Source organism: Corylus avellana, chromosome ca6 (genome assembly GCF_901000735.1).
Source record: "Corylus avellana chromosome ca6, CavTom2PMs-1.0".
Classification (NCBI taxonomy): domain Eukaryota; kingdom Viridiplantae; phylum Streptophyta; class Magnoliopsida; order Fagales; family Betulaceae; genus Corylus; species Corylus avellana.
Genome location: NC_081546.1, coordinates 20,145,751 through 20,163,076, shown reverse-complemented (window position 1 = coordinate 20,163,076; position 17,326 = coordinate 20,145,751). Strand labels below are relative to the sequence as shown.

The following is a 17,326-nucleotide window of genomic DNA, read 5'->3' as shown; positions in this document are numbered from 1 at the left end:
CAATGTCACTATATGTTCTCCTGAGTCCTGTGTAGCAACCTTATCCATACTCTCGCCGGTGTAAACAGATAAAGTATTCGTCCAAGGGTAGCTTATTCCCAGGTCGTCGTTGTGAGGTAGACCCCCTTAGCAGATGATTATTTCTTAAAACCCTTTTTCCATCGAACTGCTTTTGGTGGGCCCAGAATCCGTACAGTCTTTGCATGGTCGTCGCAGGATTCACCTCCTTCTACGTGTAAAGTATATGCGTGTGGAATGATGGAAATATAAAATGGAAAAAGGTCTAAGTAGTTAATTTCTTAAAATTATCAGTCTAATGTTTTCTTAAACTTTAATTTTTTTGAGAAATTCTTAAACTTTAATTGGGAAAATGTATTAGAATTAAAGAAGGAAGAAGTTGAAGGTTTGTAAAGAGAGAAGATCAAGAAAAAAGGGAAGAAGTATCGAGAAGAACACGAGGATAAAATAGAAGGCTACATCTTGTTTTGTTTCTATTGCATATTTCAGTTACAAGAGATAATACTATATATACATATGGAAGGGGAAGAAGGTGGAAGACTTTACAAGAGAAGAAACAAAGCAATGCAAATAAGGAAAGTGAGAAGACTTGTCACTTGTTAGGTAGCTCGATTTTCTCTAAATTTAAGGCATAAAACTACTTTTTGCTTTCCTATGAAAATATATTTTACAATAGCTTCCCTTACATTTCTCTATACTATTAAAATATTATTTTTTTACAAAATACAAATTTTCTACCTATCCTCACTTTTTTTTTTCCACAAAATCTCAATACAATCCCCAATTAAAGACAAAAAGATGAAAGATGAGAGAGAAAAGATAAATGTTTATATTAAAATGAGGGTTAAATACATTTCAGCCCCATTTGGTTTAACAACTTTATTTTTTGTCACTTCGGTTTCAATTTGTATCACAAATGATACCTGAGTAATGGCAAAAAATGAATATGGTACTTGCGTTGTCAAAACTGAAGTTTGGTGGCAATGTCCTTTTTATTGATCGCCTATTTACAAGCTCAGATGAGGCTAACGCGCTAGTGCTGTGCCAGAAAGAATGCAAACCCAAGTGTAGGCTATCGCAAGTAATAATTCTCGATAAGTACGAGGTCGATCCACAAGGAATGATAAAATACTAGAGTATAATTCTTATTATTGTGTAGAAAAGTAAAAAGATTTTATTGTTGTTTTCCACTAAAAAGTAGAGCAATGAAGTGATGAAATTAACAAAACTAAATTACGTAAAATAGAACTACATAAAAATAAATGAGAAAATAAGTAGGGATTCAAGGATCTACCTAGCATTCTATTAAGTATTCTTATGACATTTACTTTTACTTTTACTTTCTTTGTTTTCATGGAAGTTTCAACAAAAGAAAAAGGGAAGAAGGGGCAACATGCATAGAGACACGTGAGATGAGAGAGTATTTTTTTATGTTTATAATAATGGATGGGAATATTACAGTGCAACTCAATACTTTAAGTTCCATTATAGCGATCTTAATATTTATGGTTTATTTAAAGAGTCTATTGTAAATGATATTTTGTGATTTTTTTGACATTTTTCCTAAACGGAATGGAACCCATATAAGAGTCTACTGTGAGGCTTGAATTATGTGCTCGCCAAAGAATATGTTTTCACTCTTAATTTTTTAATGCAATATGGGCTTCTCTCTTTTCTTTTGTTTCTTGTCCACGTTCCACTCTTTCACACTAAAGAAAAGACTCTTATTTTGTCTCCTTTTCCTTTCTTTGTTTTGCTATTCCCACACATTCTTTGCTTACCTTATGGACATGGCCCACAACTTGGTTTCACCTTTTTTTTCTTCTTCTTTCTTCTTTCTCCCAAGCTTTCACGTTTGAGAAATGCTAGAGATCCGGAAGCTTTTCCCAAATCTTGCTTCTGGACTGACGTGGAAACAGACGTGACTCAGCCACGTTGGTCTTGAAGAAAAAAATAATAATTTTGATTGTGAGCTCCTTCTTTTTACTGACAAAATGACAGGAGTCTCTCTCCATTTTCACCTTCTGGAAAACCAGACCACCATTCCCGTTCTTCTTCATCGTCGGAAAGGATCATATGTTTCATTGCTGAGCCAAGACGGTGGCTGGCCCACCACAACCATTCCCACCTTCTCTTCCTGTTTTTTCTTCCCAAAAGGCCCCAAATTTCAAAAGCTGGAAATCATCTATGGTGCTGGCAGTCTTTACCGACAGACAAGCTTGCAGGTGGACACCAGGATTTTTCGCCAAAACAAACGTGACACAGCAATGAATAAAAGACAGGATTTTTCACCAAAGCTTTCTTCTCCCTTTCTGCCTCATCGCCGGAAATCATCACTCGGTTAAAATCATCACCGGAAACCTTCTTCTACCTTGTCCACTCTAATTAAAATCGTCGCTCATCATCCCTTTATTCTTCATTGCCGGAAACTGCATAGCCACTTTGTTGAAAAATTGAAAATAACACTCACTAAGAGATAACACAAAATAGGAAGAGGAATATTCGACTTAATACAATAACTTGCTTACATGGGTATTTATAGGATATAAATGACACTTCTAACTTCTTCATAATAATTTCATTCATTTACATCTAATATAATTCCTATGTAGCTCCTATGTAAAATAATTCTTGAAAAACTAAAAGATACAACATCTTCAACTCACTTAGTAACATATGAGAATATGAAATGAAAAGACACTTAGTAACAGATGAGAGTATGAAATGAAAAGACTCAACTAAATGTTAAAATTAAGTTTATTATTCAACACCCCCTTTTAAACTTAATTTCTAGTGACTCCAACTAATGCTCGTAGTTTGCTAAAAATGTCATTCTTTAGAGGCTTCGTAAAAATATTTGCAACTTGATCGTGAGTCTTCACTAACTTGAGTTGTACATCCGTCTTGACAATGCATTCTTTAAGAAAATGATATTTTATGTCGATGTGTTTGCTTCGATCATGGAAAACCAGATTTTTTGCCAATGCAAGTGCTGACTTGTTGTCAAGAAATATTTTTGTAGCATCCTCTTGTGGTATGTGTAGCTCTTTCATCAATCTCCTTAACCAAATTGCATGACAAACACATGATGTAGCGGCAACATATTCAACTTCACATGTTGAAAGTGTCACAATTGGTTGCTTTTAGAACTCCGAGTAAATGCCGAACTCCCCAAATAGAAAACAAATCCGGAGGTGCTCTTTCTATCATATACATCTCTACCCCAATCACTATCACTATAACCTACAAGTTTGAATTCATTAGAAGATGGATTAGTCAAGGAGCTAGGTATTCAGCAAGGTGGAGTTTCATTGCATTGTGACAGCCAAAGTGCTATTTACTTGGCAAAGAACCAGGTGTATCATGCAAGAACTAAGCACATTAATGTGAGGTTTCACAAGATCAGGGAATTGGTTGCTAGAAGTGAATTGTTACTTGAGAAGATCCACACTTCTAAGAGTGCAGCGGACATGTTGACAAAGCTTGTTACTGCAGATAAGTTCAAGCATTGCTTGGACTTGACAAATGTCTCCAAGTGCTAGAGAGGAGAAGAGAGCGGCGGCGGCATCCCCAAACCTATCAGTTCTAGGTAATCCAAATGATTATCTCTGAAAATGTGAATACTCGCCAAGGTGAAGATTGTTGGAACTGGTGGCTCATATTAATACCAGTGGAAGGCTAAGTAAACGGGAGCGGAGTGAACATTGCGCTAGCAACGTTCACGGAGCGGGGTATTTTGGGAATTTCCTTAATAAGTCCGCACAAGTAGGGTTTAGAGCTTTTCTATATATATGTATGATATAACCCTGAATCCTTAAGAATAAAAATACAGTCGCATCTCTATAGACGTAAGCAAATTGCCAAACCACATAAATCTGTGTGTCGACTCTCTCTCTCTCTCTTTTCGATTTTATATTGTTCATAAATTATTGTGCACAGTAACAACAATATTTACAGGATACAAATGACCCTTCTAACTTTTTCACAATAACTTTATTCATTTACATCTCATATAATTCCCATGTAACTCCTATATAAAATAATTCTTAAAAAACTAAAAGACACAACCTCTTCAACTCATTTAGTAACATATGAAAATATGAAATAAAAAGACACTTAGTAAATATAAGAATATAAAATGTAAAGACTCAACTAAATATTAAAATTAAGTTTATTATTCAACAGCCACGCTGGTGACCCATGTGGGTCTTGCCAAACCCAGTTGTGGGTCACCAAGTGCCCCGCCTAGGTCAATGACCCATGACTGTGTCTGGCCAGACTTGCCTGGGTCACGGCAGAGACCCGCGTGGGTCACTACCATTTGCTCCTATATAAAATCTGTTAAGGGGTCATTGTCTTCCATGAAAAAACCAATATTTTCTCAAACACTTTGCAAACAGTTTTGCTCTCTATTTCCTCTGCTCTCTCTGTTTTTCGTTGAAATTCTTTGCTCATGGCACCCCTAACGACCTTGTTGATTCAATCTAGCATCCAAGGAGGGGAGAGATTGGAATATAAGTTGATGGGTTGTTTTGGTTTAGCTTTTTGTAATGGTCGAACATATAGTTGATTATTGCCTTCCTGGCTTTTTGCTTAAAAGTCTGAGATACCCATTGAACTACAAGTATCATTTTTGTCTGATAAAATTGGTCAAATACCAAGATTTTCTCATTCAATGATCAGTACATGCGGTTCTAAATGACCAATATAATTCAATTAGAAACCTAAAAATGAAGAGAGAAACCCAGAAGGTGAAACCGTGAAAAGAAGAGAGAGACTTGCTTTGATTTCTTTTCTCATAAGCAAAAACACAAGCTTCCAGGTGAAAAACCAGAAATGGAGAGCAACTCAAAAGATGAAAATGGAGTCTCCAAGGGGTAGCTCAATTGGCTGTAGACCACTTCTTATGAAGCGAAGGTCACTAGTTCGAATCCCCCCTCCCAAGCCCTTGTGTGAACATGTCATAAAGAAAGAAAAAAAAAAAAAAAAAAAAAAAAAAAGATGAAAATGGAGAGAGAGTCGTTTGATTTCTTTCTTCCGCATCGATTTCTCAGCGAGCAATTAATAAATGTCATGTCTGTCATTTTGTTAGTAAAAAGGAGGAGCTCACAATCAAAATTATTATTTTTTTCTTCAAGACCAACGTGGCTAAGCCACGTCTGTCTCCACGTCAGTCCCGAAGCAAGATTTGGGAAAAGCTTCCGGACACGTAGCAACTCTCTTCACGTTTCTTCTCTTTTAATTATACTCCTCTTTGGTCTCTTTGGTGAGAACTTCACGATAGGGCCTACAAGTATGGCTTCTTCTCTCCTTTGGTCCCACTTTTGTTCCCTTGTTTTGATGGCTACTTATGTTTGCTTTTCTTTCTTTTCTTTTAGTTAGCAATTTTTTTCTTTGTCTTATTCACTCCTTGGCTTGGCTTGGCTAATTATGACAATTCCTAAAAAAACACAATTTCTTGCATTAATATACCAAATAAAGTTTTAAGATTAATAATTAACCAATATTCCACAATTGAATATAAAATGCAAGAATTAGAACATAATAAAGTACAATAATACTTATTTTAATAGAGAAATTAAGCACTTTTAGACTATTATCGGCTAGGATTATGGGCATGTAGAGAAATTGAGCGGCCTTGTATTGACTATCTTGTGAGCCAGTTTGAGAAGCCCGTGCTTGTTTCAGGACCAATTCTAGTAGACCCACCAGCCTCTACTTTGGAAGAAAATGGGTTGAATGTCTAGGTCGTTTCAAGGCCGGCTTAGTAATTTGCTGTGCATTGGGAAGTGAGTGCAAGTTAACAAAAGATCAATTACAAGAATTGGTATTGGGTCTTGAGCTTTGTAGTTCCCATTTCTTGCAGCACTAAAACCACCCATCGAGGCTAAGTTTGTTGAAGCGGCACAATTTGTAGTTCGCCATTTGTTCCTTTTCCTTTCATCTGCCCAAACCGGCGAGGAGCCACCCCTAAGGGCCAGATGGGGTGGCCAGCAAGGGGCCGGAACTGGCCAGTTATTGTATAACCGGTTGACCGGGAATCGATTACCTGGTTCCAATTTTCGAAAATTAATAACTGGGATACCCAAGTACCAGTTCTCGGTTTTGACTAATAACCGGGAACCGGGGCTAGGTTGACACCTGTAGATGGTATACCCAATTTTAAGGGAGAAGCTCCTTGTCCGATATGATAGCCTTGATACGAGTAAGGTATGATTTTTTGTGTAGGTCTTTTATTATGTGGATCATATAGTTTTCATGTGAAGAATCCTTGATTTGTTTTCCTTAAAGGTACGTGATTGTAATTGGATAGCTTGATTACCTTCCATGGAGAGGCTACTTGGGTGGGGTTCACTTGTAATTTATATCCCAACAGTAGCCCTGGAGGTGGTGATTACATCATAATTTGGTTTCTTTTCCTAGGGTGTCTCCATTGTGCTTTCTTCGGCAGATTAATCCCAAATGGCAAGGTAATGAAAGGAAAATCATGTTACCTTAAAAGGCCAAACTTGTTTGGACGTATATGCGGGGTGAAAGGGATTTAGTGTACAATATCTATATGCCAAATTGCCAGACAGCGAGTTTGTGCCTTAGACATGTGGTGGACCAAAGCCATATGCTTTCTTCGGCCCAAAGACCCTCTGGTTAGGTATCAGAGGCCCTTCAGTAACAGAGTACTCCAGTAGCCCCATTCCTATGGCTGACGAGTCCAACTAGTTGGCCATTGGAAATCTTTTGTTTACTTGCAATCAAGTTTTCGTGTTGAAATGATTCTAGGAGTGAATGATTTGTTTTCCTTGTAGACAAGGTAGCCATGTGGCCAATTGCAATTGCTTAATTATTGTCCATATAAACGCAAATGAGAATGGGAGTTATTTATATCCACTACACATGTATTTTCTCCATTACCACAACAGTATATAAAAATCAAAGGTCTATTCCTGCCTTACAGAAATTGTTGGATGGCTCCAAAGGCTTGAAAAAAAATAGAGAAAAATCATCAAAACAAAACAAACAAACTTAAAGAATAAAAATGATGTAGGGTAGAAATTAACCCCTGCGAACTTTAATGTTGAGGGCATGAATTCGCGAGTGAATTCTCTCCAACCTAGGACAGATGATGTAAACTAGAAAGCTAAGGATTCCATAAAGAGGAGCAAGGTAGATGTGAAGGTAAAAGGTCTTCAAAAGACTGTACCAGCCATGGGTACTGACAAGATAAGGTCACATGCTCGCGAAGGGAAATTGTTGAAGCAGCTACGAAAGCCGTCGTTCGCTAGCCATATCTGTTTGACCCATGGGGGGTGGCCAACCACGTCCAAGGGCCCAAATGGGGGTGACCGAAACCACCTCCAAACTTTGCCCCCCAAGTGGTCAAAGGGGGTGGTCGGCCACCCCCCATGGGTCTTGGAGGTGGCTCGCCTAATCCCCCCCCCCCAATGGGTAGTCGGCCACCCCCTATAAGCCATGGGGGTGGCACGCTGTAGTGACCCAAAATAATTAATTAGGCTTAAGACAACTTGATTAGGTAGTTAATTGAACTTTGGGTCACTAGAGACAGCTGGAGGGGCATTTTTGAAATTTTGGACTTTCTAAGGTACAATACACAAATGCTCGCATGGGGGACCACATGAGCACTCACTTGACTACTGTACACGAGCGCTCGTGTGGGGACTAGACTGAGCGCTCGTTAACTTTTTGATGACTAATGGTTTTTAACCAAGCGTACGACCTACAACCTAAAAACTCCTAGATAAACAATACATGAGCGCTTGCACCTTTTTAGAACTTCTCCTACAACACCCTCAGCTTTTCCTACCCTATAAATACCCCTCCCCACTCAACCCCTAAGCCTCATTATGCCTCTATTGCCCTCTAGAACATCTGTTTGAGTGATTTTGTGAGTTGTGAGCATTCTTAAAGGAGAATGAGAGATTTCTTGGAGGTTTTACTCCAAGGGGGTAATCTTCTAAGCCTACCTTGTTCCTTACTTAGTTGTTATGTTGTTTAAATACTTTTCATAGTTAGCTTAGTTGTTGGTTTGAGCTTCTAGCTAGGTTGTTGTCTTTGGACTTGACTTAAGCTTGGTTTTGTATTTCCTTTCCGTTGGACGTATTTCTTTATGTATGGAGATGTTGTTTTGGTTAGAAAGTGTTAGAAACCTTTTTTGTGGCCCTAGGACCAGTTGAGAAGGCTTAGGAAAACATTGGACTAAATGAGGTTCCACCTGAACCTCTCTAGCCAAACGCTCTTCCAGAGACGTTTCAGGGGAAACACCACCTTGGCCCGACGTTTTATAGCCCTTGTTTTCACCCAGAGACGTTTCAGGGGAAACACCATCTTGGCCCAACGTCTTATAGCCCTTGTTTTCATGTTCTTTGTTCGTTTTTGCTCGAGTTTAGAACTAATGAAAGGTATTTTCTCAGTATTCAAGGTTATAGAGCCTTAATGGGATTTTATGGAGGAACCTTACAACCCGGGTGACTACAAACTCACATAAATGCTTGTCGTTACTTTTCCCGCATTGCACGACTATTTTATATATATCAAACATGCATATTTACAAATCTCATTAAATACATTTTGGAATACTGTGAACTCTCTTTTTGTGAAAATGTATGTTGATTAACAAAATAATGATGAGACTTGTAAAAGCATGTATGTAAAAGACGGATAAGATTAATTGTATCGTATGACATGGTACACCAATACATGTGGGATAACAGCCATGAGCTTACTATACAGGTTAACTTTATGATTAAATGTGTGCATATGTGGGCCTTGGATCCAATGGTTATTTCATGACCGGCGCAGCCATGCCTAATGGTTGGTCACTACAGGACATACATCACTACTAGCATAGGCCACCGAGGTCAGAATCGGTCAGGCTGCTAGTGTGCTAGTGTTATGGATGGTAACGTACAATATCTGGAGCACCGATATTGTATTACAGGTCCCTCTGGACAGCTCCAACCCTGCTGAGAAGGGTTAATATGACATGATTCTCATATTACAATATGTGTGTGTGTGTGTGTGTGTATTGCATCCATGATAAATTGTCACCTTATAGTGCTACATGTGCTTTATAAACAACTAAATTCACAATTTAATGACTGGTACTTCATGTACATTTATACTCACTAAGTCATTAGACTTACCCTTGTATTCTTTTATCTTTTTCTTCGTATATACAACTATACTATTATAAATAGTTTAGCAGAAGACGGGTACAGAGAAGCATCCTATTATTGTGGAGGATTAGATCCGAGAGATGCTTGAGGACTTATTGCAAGCTTATGCGGGTGCTCATAGTAACTAGTAATTTTGAGTTATGTTGTACACTTAAAAGCTTTGATGCATGCTTGCATATTAAGGTATAGCATGAATCACTTGTAAAGATAATATATATAGTGTGATTTTCAGCTACTTTAATGATTCTTGGTAGATGCTCTAATTGTAATGATTAATGTTTATCAAATCTTAATGTTTCCATTGCTTAGTATCCTCTTTTTGAGGAGTAGAGATCTCTGAGTCTTGTTCCTTGCAGAATAAGGCTAGAAGACGAAACGTGAAGTTAATTAATTTTTCGAGGTGTTACACAATCCCCCAATTTGGCCAGATGGGGGGTGGCCAGATTTTTTTTTTTTTTTTTTTTGCTATTTTTTTTTTAAAATAAAATAAAATAAAAATAAATAAAAGATCAAATTGTATGGGCAATTTAATATTTTTCATTATTTTCGTTAGAGAAAACGGAAATGGTTAACGGATGGGTCACATTGAATTTTTTTTTTTTTTTTACTTTGGTGGGGTACATTGTAAAAATTGAAACATTTGAGGTCAAATTGAAAATCGGATCAAAATTTGGTGAGTAAAGTGTATTTAGTCCTTATTTTTATTCCTTATAACTACACAGCGGTCGATCATTGCCTTCATCAATCGTTTGATGCTAGGGTTCCATCAATCCATCGATGGTGACATCCATCGTTTGGTTCACAGAATCTTCTCGAATAATTTTTATAGGATTTAAGTATAATAATATAGTTTTCAATTTGTATTTACCCATTTCAATATTTAATTAACAAAATTATGAATAATATTAAATATTTCTGCATTCCTGTGGACCTCGAATTGTAATTTAAAAATATGTACTATTTAAATTTGTGAGGCGTTACTCTGTGTTACATCCCCGCTCTAACAGGCTTTGAATGGAGAAGGTCATGGATTTTCTGTGGCTGTACATCACATCCCCGTTGTGATGGAATTTGAACAGGAGAAGGTTGGGATTTATCTGTGGCATTGTGCTACATCCCCATTGCGATGGGCTTTGAATGGGAGAAAGCTGAGACTTCCATGTAGCTTTCAATCACTTGTCCATCGTGATAGGCTTTGAACCTTACATATCAATAACTTTGAAACCCACTAATCCATTGAAATTTTCATACCAAACTTAGGGTAAAGAAAAGAATTACGCATGAGATTTTGCACATCGAATGTGACCAATTATTACAACCTAACAATCTCCTTGGGCAGGTTGGCCATGAAAATCTTGGTGTTGTTTGTTAAACAACATCACATTTCCCCACATTATTCATCTCATTTTTCAAAATAATCAAAATCAAAACATTCTTACTTTTTATATCACATCATTCACTTTTTATTAGTATTTAAATAAAAAAATTACTACAAAACAAAATTTTCTTACTTTTCAATACAACTTTTTCACTTTTCTATACTAATTATTACACTCATTTTTTTCCTCACCAATCATGAACAGTGCATTGTAAAGGGCTTGTTATTTACCGAACAAGGCCCTTATGTGTGCTCGCAATCAAGGTTGCCTTAGTCCTTCAATAGTAAGGGTGAAGTATTGGCCGTCAGGTGCTTAGTCGAGACCACAGGTGTTGGGGTACCTAGCCAGTGGCATAGGTCTTAGTCCCCCAAGCTCGTGGCTCGATGCTTGTTGAATCATTGTTGGTGAAGTTTTCAAATCATTATTTCTTTATGGGTCATGCCCAAGGCAAGGTCTTTGTGTGGGAGAGTATAATAACTTTACTATAAGGAAAATTGGGACATTGGGAAAAGATAAATCGTAATGCATATTAGTTGAAACTTCCAAGCCATATCAAGACGTTCAATTTATTCAATGTTAGGCATTTTGTTCTATACGTGGAAGACTCATTGAATGAGGATGCGAATTCGAGGAGAATTCTCTTCAACTCGGAGAGGATGATGTGGACCAAGTTGCATTTGAATTCTTGAAGAAATCTAGATGAGATATCGGCGTCCCATTGAGGTCTAAAGCTCATCCGACAGCGCATGTGTGATGAGCTCAGGGAAGAATTTCTAAGAGCCTCGTTCAGAGTGGTGGTTGGTCTGTGTTTGAATGAAGGTTCATGATTAAGATCGGCGTTGGGACCCAAGTCATTCGGTCATATCTCATTCGACTAAGTACTTATTCTTGAGGCATACGGTCGGAGTCTCGATCAATCTCCCACCTGGACTGGAAATAATCAATCTGAATGAGATCGCAATTGTGTGCCTTAAATTCGTGTTTTACTAGGTTTAGTACTCTATTTTCTATATAAACCCAATGGGGACGACATAGTACATAGTTTATGCTGTATTTTCATAGTTTTCTATAAGAAACTTCCTAAGATTCAGTTTTCTTCTAGTATCCCTCAATTCCTTGATTCTTCTTGGTTTTGGGAATAGTAGTGATGATTCATGTATGTTTGTTTGATTTGCAATTCACCACACCCACGTTGCAACAATCTTCTTCCTTTCTCACGGTATAATTTACAAGTAAATAGAATTATTTTCTCACTTCCACTAGATGTATCTACATTCCTTTATACAAACTTTTAAAAGTAAATGAGCATAATCGTTTTATAATTACAAAGCTTTGCATTTCCATAAGAATGCCTTACTCCTTCACGGGGAGATAATAAGCTGCTGTAGCCATCTTTATCCGACTTTCTTTTCCTTCACAGGCCCTCTTGGAATCTTGTTAAGGAACTTTGAATCGAATTTGCTGTACTTTGTTTTCATGTCTCTGATTACGTCGCCGACTAGAGAATCAACCTCGTCCTTATATCGGTCGTACAGATATGGCAGTGTTTGCATGCAAACCAAACCTTAGGACACGACACAACAAACAAGACAAACTTAGCCCATGATGCTCGCAATAATATCATGCATGACCAATAGGAAAAAGCAGATAACTCTTACCAAAATAAAGGAGATTCAGAAAGCTGACATAGGTTCCAACCACTGATAATATATAGAGAGAAAAAATTGCCTGAAGAATTAATAAAGGGAGACCTTGATTAGTGTTCTTGTAGTGAATTTCTTCACTGTAATGGAGGAAAAAGAATGGTTAATAATTTTAAAATACCAAAAGGAAGAGTGGTGGATCTTTTCCGTATGCAATGTCCATGAGCTTTGACAATAACTGATTGAATCTTGTGTGGAAGGTGGAAGCTACTTCTTTGAATGCAGACTCCTGCAAGATACTTTCTGGTATCTTGGGAGGATCCCTGAAGAAAATTTATAAGCTAGTACTATAGATAGAACTAGAGAAAGGGCATGCCTCGGATACAACCTTCTCAAGAAACGTAAAAGAGTTCTTCCTATGAACAACCACATTGGAAAATGCTTGAGTTACACACATAAGAGATACCTTTGTTTAATTACTACTTGTCCCCAAAATCTTAATTGAAATGGGAAGGTAATTAATGAAAGAGACTTGATTTAAACTTAGAGCTTAAACTGATAGGAAGAAATAAATTTAATCATTTAAATGAAAATTTTAATTTAAATGAGAGTGTATTCAAACTCAAGATCTCTAATTTTGATACCATGTTAAATCATTATTTGCCCTAAAAGGTTAAACATATAGGAATAAATAAATTTAATCATTTAATCAAATATTTTAATAAGCTCTATATCCTGGTTCAATCTTATAAAATATCCTTTGTTTTTTGCGTGCATTGTATCTCGATTTGTGGCATGCCTAAGGGAGTTTTCGATGGCCGGTCCTTTAAATGAGGTCATGTTTTTTTTCCGATCGAGTAATGCTATATCCCACATTTTTATCCGGATTTCATCGAAACGAAGTGCATTTTCCTTTAGAATAAACCGAGGATTGAAGTGGAAAATACATTTCGGATATAGCATTACTCCTTGTTTCCATACCAACATTCCGAAGCAAAAGAAACAAGGGCCTGATTTATCACAAGTACTGATGATGATAACAAGCATAATTATTTTGACAGAAAAATCCCTTAATGTATCTAATGAGAAAGAAAGAAGTACCATCTGAAAATTTCTGCACCCGTGCACCATAAGAAGAATAAGAGCATTGCGGTGATGGAGATGTGGCAGAAGAGGGCAACAAAATTGTACTCCACGACTTCAAAAAGAAACCATATGATTGTCGTCCCAATCAAAAGTGCAGCTGATACATTTCTCTTCTTCCATAACAACACTTCTGCCACTGCAAATCCAATTCCAATTCATCTAGTCATGAGAAAGATAGTTGAAAAAAAATTCAAATAGTATGAGTGATTATCATAATCTCATGTCACCATCGAGCTTGACTCCATTGATTATGATTCTCATTATTCTACATTTTTTAAACAAAATTGTATGAGTGATTATCAACAGAGGGCGATTCTGAAACCCAATAGAGAGTAGTATTAAAAGCACCTTTTCCCACAATTTTGCAAGTCATTCAGTATATATATAAGCAAAAGTAAAAGCAACCTGCAAAATAACAAGCTATGCATACAGATTTGTCTTTAGAACGAGAGTGAATATATATATATACAGTACCTTCTCCTCCTCCGAGCAATTCATGTACATCTCTTCCAAAATAACTTGTCATGGTTATTCTCAAAAGAACGTGATATGTTCTGCTAATATTTTCACCGAGTTTTATATGAAAATAGGGGTGGTTAGAATTCTAAGCTTGATTGTGAAGTAAACTATGACAAAGTAAGGAATGGGATTTGAGGATTGCTTTGCATGCCCGCGGCCGCCAAGAGTGGCATAACTTGTGCATGCAGTCTATTGCAACTTTTTACACGTGTGACACCAAAAATACTCTAAATTATAATTATAAACAGCAGAAGCAATGCACCCTAGCTCAAGTTAGGTTTGATACTCCCAAGCTCATGAATTGATTTGTTCTCTCTTCCCTTCAATATATATGTTTTACCTTCAAACATGTTCTAAACGTCATTGATAAACAACCAACGTACAGGATTCAATAATTTCATTAGTTGCTAGTGTCCTTTAAATCAAGTTCTCCTTTAGAAGCTAACTTAGCATTGGGAATATTAGTGCATCTTACATATATGAAGGGTAGCCAGGTGCGTTTTCCATATAGGATATCTCATGGTTGGGGAGCCTCCCTTGTCCCCCCCACTTTTAAATAGGACGACGTCATTTGTTAAAAGAATTAATTAAGGAAAATATACATTTTAATTACTCCCAAAGTTTCATTACTTTTTAACTTTTGTCTTCAATGTTTAAAAATTGACAATATAATTAAGTTTTTTGAATTTGCAATATTGTCCGTCTACTCTGACAGAAATTGATTTAGGGACAAATGTCCCCAAAATACCCCTAAAAATATATAATTAATAAAATAAAATAACAATTAAAAAAGAAAATTAAAAAACTCAACAAAAAAAATTGGAGGCGGTTCGGTCACCCTCAAGTGGCCAAATAGGGATGGCCAAAACCACCCCCAAAGGGTATGTGGTGGCTTGGCCTCCACCATTAATTTGGCCAAAGGAGTGGTGAACCACCCTCATGGCTCATGCACAAGGGTGGTTCCATCACTCCTAAACCCTCAAAACCACCCTTATTTTGTTAAGGAGGTGGTTCAGCCAACCCTATTAGGCCAACTTGAGGGTGGCTCGGCCCATAGTGATGGCTCAACCACCCTCTTGTGGCCAAATAGGGGTGGTTGCAGAGCTACCCCCATTCAGCTAGCTAGCTAGGGGCTAGCGAACCACTCTAATGGAGTTGGTTTCAGCCCCTCCAAAGTTTTTTTTTTTTGTTTTGGTAAATTATCATTTTTTAAGAGTATTTTGTTGACAATCATCCTTAGAAACCTATGCGCGTCGGTCGATTTCCATTGGAGAAGATAGACTAGTGTAACGGACGGACAATATTGAGAATTTTAAAAGCTTGGTTTGGGTATATTGCCTACTTTTAAACATTAGAAGTAAAAGTGAAAAAAAAGTGATAAAACTTTGAGGGTGGCAAAATATATTTTTCCCATTAATTAATGACGTTATCAACATGATTGACGTAAAGTTCCTTTTTTTTTTTTTTTTTTTTTTTTTGTCCGTCCACGTACAACAGTCGTGTGCATCCCTCTCTTTAGCTGCAGCCTGCGGTATCATCCTTTTATCACTTTCTCGATTATGGATAACCAATTCAATGGCACTCTTCTCAGTTCTCACCGACAAATTAATTGGCCTCACTCTACCTAATGATCTTCGGGAGATGGTTGACCATATTAATCCATTTACTGCATGTGTTGAAAATGCAACGGCATTAGTAGACAAAAAAAGCGCTAGTTACATTTCTTTTATCATTTCAAAAGGAATAATCAATTTGAAACTTTCTTAAAATCAAATTTAAGCTTCCTTAAAATCACTTATTCATCTAATAAGAGCCTCTTTGGGATTGCGTTTGAGTGGCTTAAAAATACTTTTAAGACTCAAAAAGTTTGTTTGACGAAAAAATACTTGTTTGATAAAAAATGTAAATCACTTTTAAGGGTCCAAAAAACCTAAAAATTGCAACAAAAAAAAAAAAAAAACACTTTTAGCAAAAGCTTAAAAATGAAGTTTTTACCAAAAAGCTCCATTTCTCAAACGCAATTTCAAACACACTCTAAGTATATAATGTGGGACTTAGCACTCATAAGTATCTTTATAAACCACTCACTTTTTATGAGTTACTCATCTCTTCTCATTATAGGACCAAGGTGTTACAAACTCTCTTCCTTAAAGCTTTGATGTCTTTGTCAGGGTTACATCATACAGTGCGATGCTAATTTGTAACAATCCGAAAAAAAAAAAAGAAAAAGAAGCTAGTTACATCTGCACTATCACTCCAAAAGAACTGTTGTTGCAGGTGACGAAGGTATTGATGATGATGTGATAGCCTCGTAGTTGAGCTTCTATGGTTGAGGTCATGGATGCCAAGTATATTTTTTGTTTAAATAATGTTTAGTCAAATCTTTTATGGTACATCATTTTTGTTGTATATGACAGTAATTATGTATTTTGGCTGTGTGCCGCTTGTAACATTTTTGTATAGTCATTTTTTTTTTTCAACATGTAAAGATATAATTAATGTAAATGTTTAAAATATAGATGTTATTGTATGTTAAGTGATGTTTATCAATGGTGAAAAGGCGGTTATGATTAGTGGTTATTGGCTAAAACCACTAACCGCTAACTGTAACCGTCTAGGCAGTTAGTAAAATTTACTAACCACCTCCGCTAACTGCCTATGCGGTTAACTACCTAGGTGGTTAACCGGCGGTTAGCAGTTAGTAACTCTAACAATTGCTAACCCTTTTTTAAAAGAAAGTATTTAAAAAAAAAAAATTAAAAAACAAAAAGCAAAAACAAATGATGTTATCTATATGGTAATTAATACAATAATATCATATTATATACGACATCATTTCTAGATTTTTATATTTATTTAAAATTTTAAACAAAAAGGACATTGTTTCATAATATATATATATATATATATATATATATATATAGAGAGAGAGAGAGAGAGAGAGAGAGACGGTTAACGATGTTTACTAACCTCCTTTAAAAGTGGTTAGTGGTTAATCGCCGACTTTTTCACCCCTAAATTATTTATTATTTATTGTTTATATGTTTCCGCCGCGAGTTAATAACTCTAATATGATGAATTTATGTTTATGAGATGAGATGAAGGTTTTTTTGGGTCGCCACATAATCTTTGATTTCAGGTGCTTGTGCGCCCGGATCGAGGTAATCAGAGGTAATCATCTGCATGTGCAAACCCATCATAGTGACACATCCATGGCCCACATAGAGAACATTCTTCCAAGTTCCATCACATGCAGTACTTGTAAATCCACCCCCAGCCTGACTTCCCACACATACCCAAGGCCTCAACAAAGAGCGGGGAGTTTTCCTATCAAAAAGGGAAGAAAATAAAATATATATATATATATATATAGAAAACCTCAACCGGGGTTCTTCTAGCTTGTGGTGGTAGTCTAACTTGGAGCTTTAAG

At 36.7% G+C, this 17,326-nt stretch overlaps 1 protein-coding gene across 1 annotated transcript; it reads right to left on the bottom strand.

Moving 5' to 3' along the window:
• Window positions 1–11,799: 11,799 nt before the first annotated feature.
• Window positions 11,800–13,910, bottom strand: LOC132185665 (reticulon-like protein B9). The gene is made up of 5 exons (XM_059599431.1): window positions 13,852–13,910; window positions 13,333–13,513; window positions 12,413–12,554; window positions 12,247–12,316; window positions 11,800–12,152 (listed from the first exon to the last, which is right to left on the bottom strand). The coding sequence occupies exons 1-5, from the start codon at window positions 13,901–13,903 to the stop codon at window positions 11,983–11,985; spliced, it is 615 nt and encodes a 204-aa protein (XP_059455414.1). The 5' UTR covers window positions 13,904–13,910; the 3' UTR covers window positions 11,800–11,982.
• Between the last annotated feature and the right edge of the window lie 3,416 nt (window positions 13,911–17,326).

Excerpts from the sequence above, each read along its gene's own strand:
- LOC132185665 (XM_059599431.1), bottom strand. The coding sequence starts at position 13,903 with ATGACAAGTTATTTTGGAAGAGATGTACATGAATTGCTCGGAGGAGGA. Across the intron at positions 13,514-13,851 it reads ATTGCTCGGAGGAGGAGAAG|TGGCAGAAGTGTTGTTATGG; the intron begins GTACTGTATATA and ends TTGGATTTGCAG. Across the intron at positions 12,153-12,246 it reads TCTGAATCTCCTTTATTTTG|GTTTGGTTTGCATGCAAACA; the intron begins GTAAGAGTTATC and ends TCGTGTCCTAAG.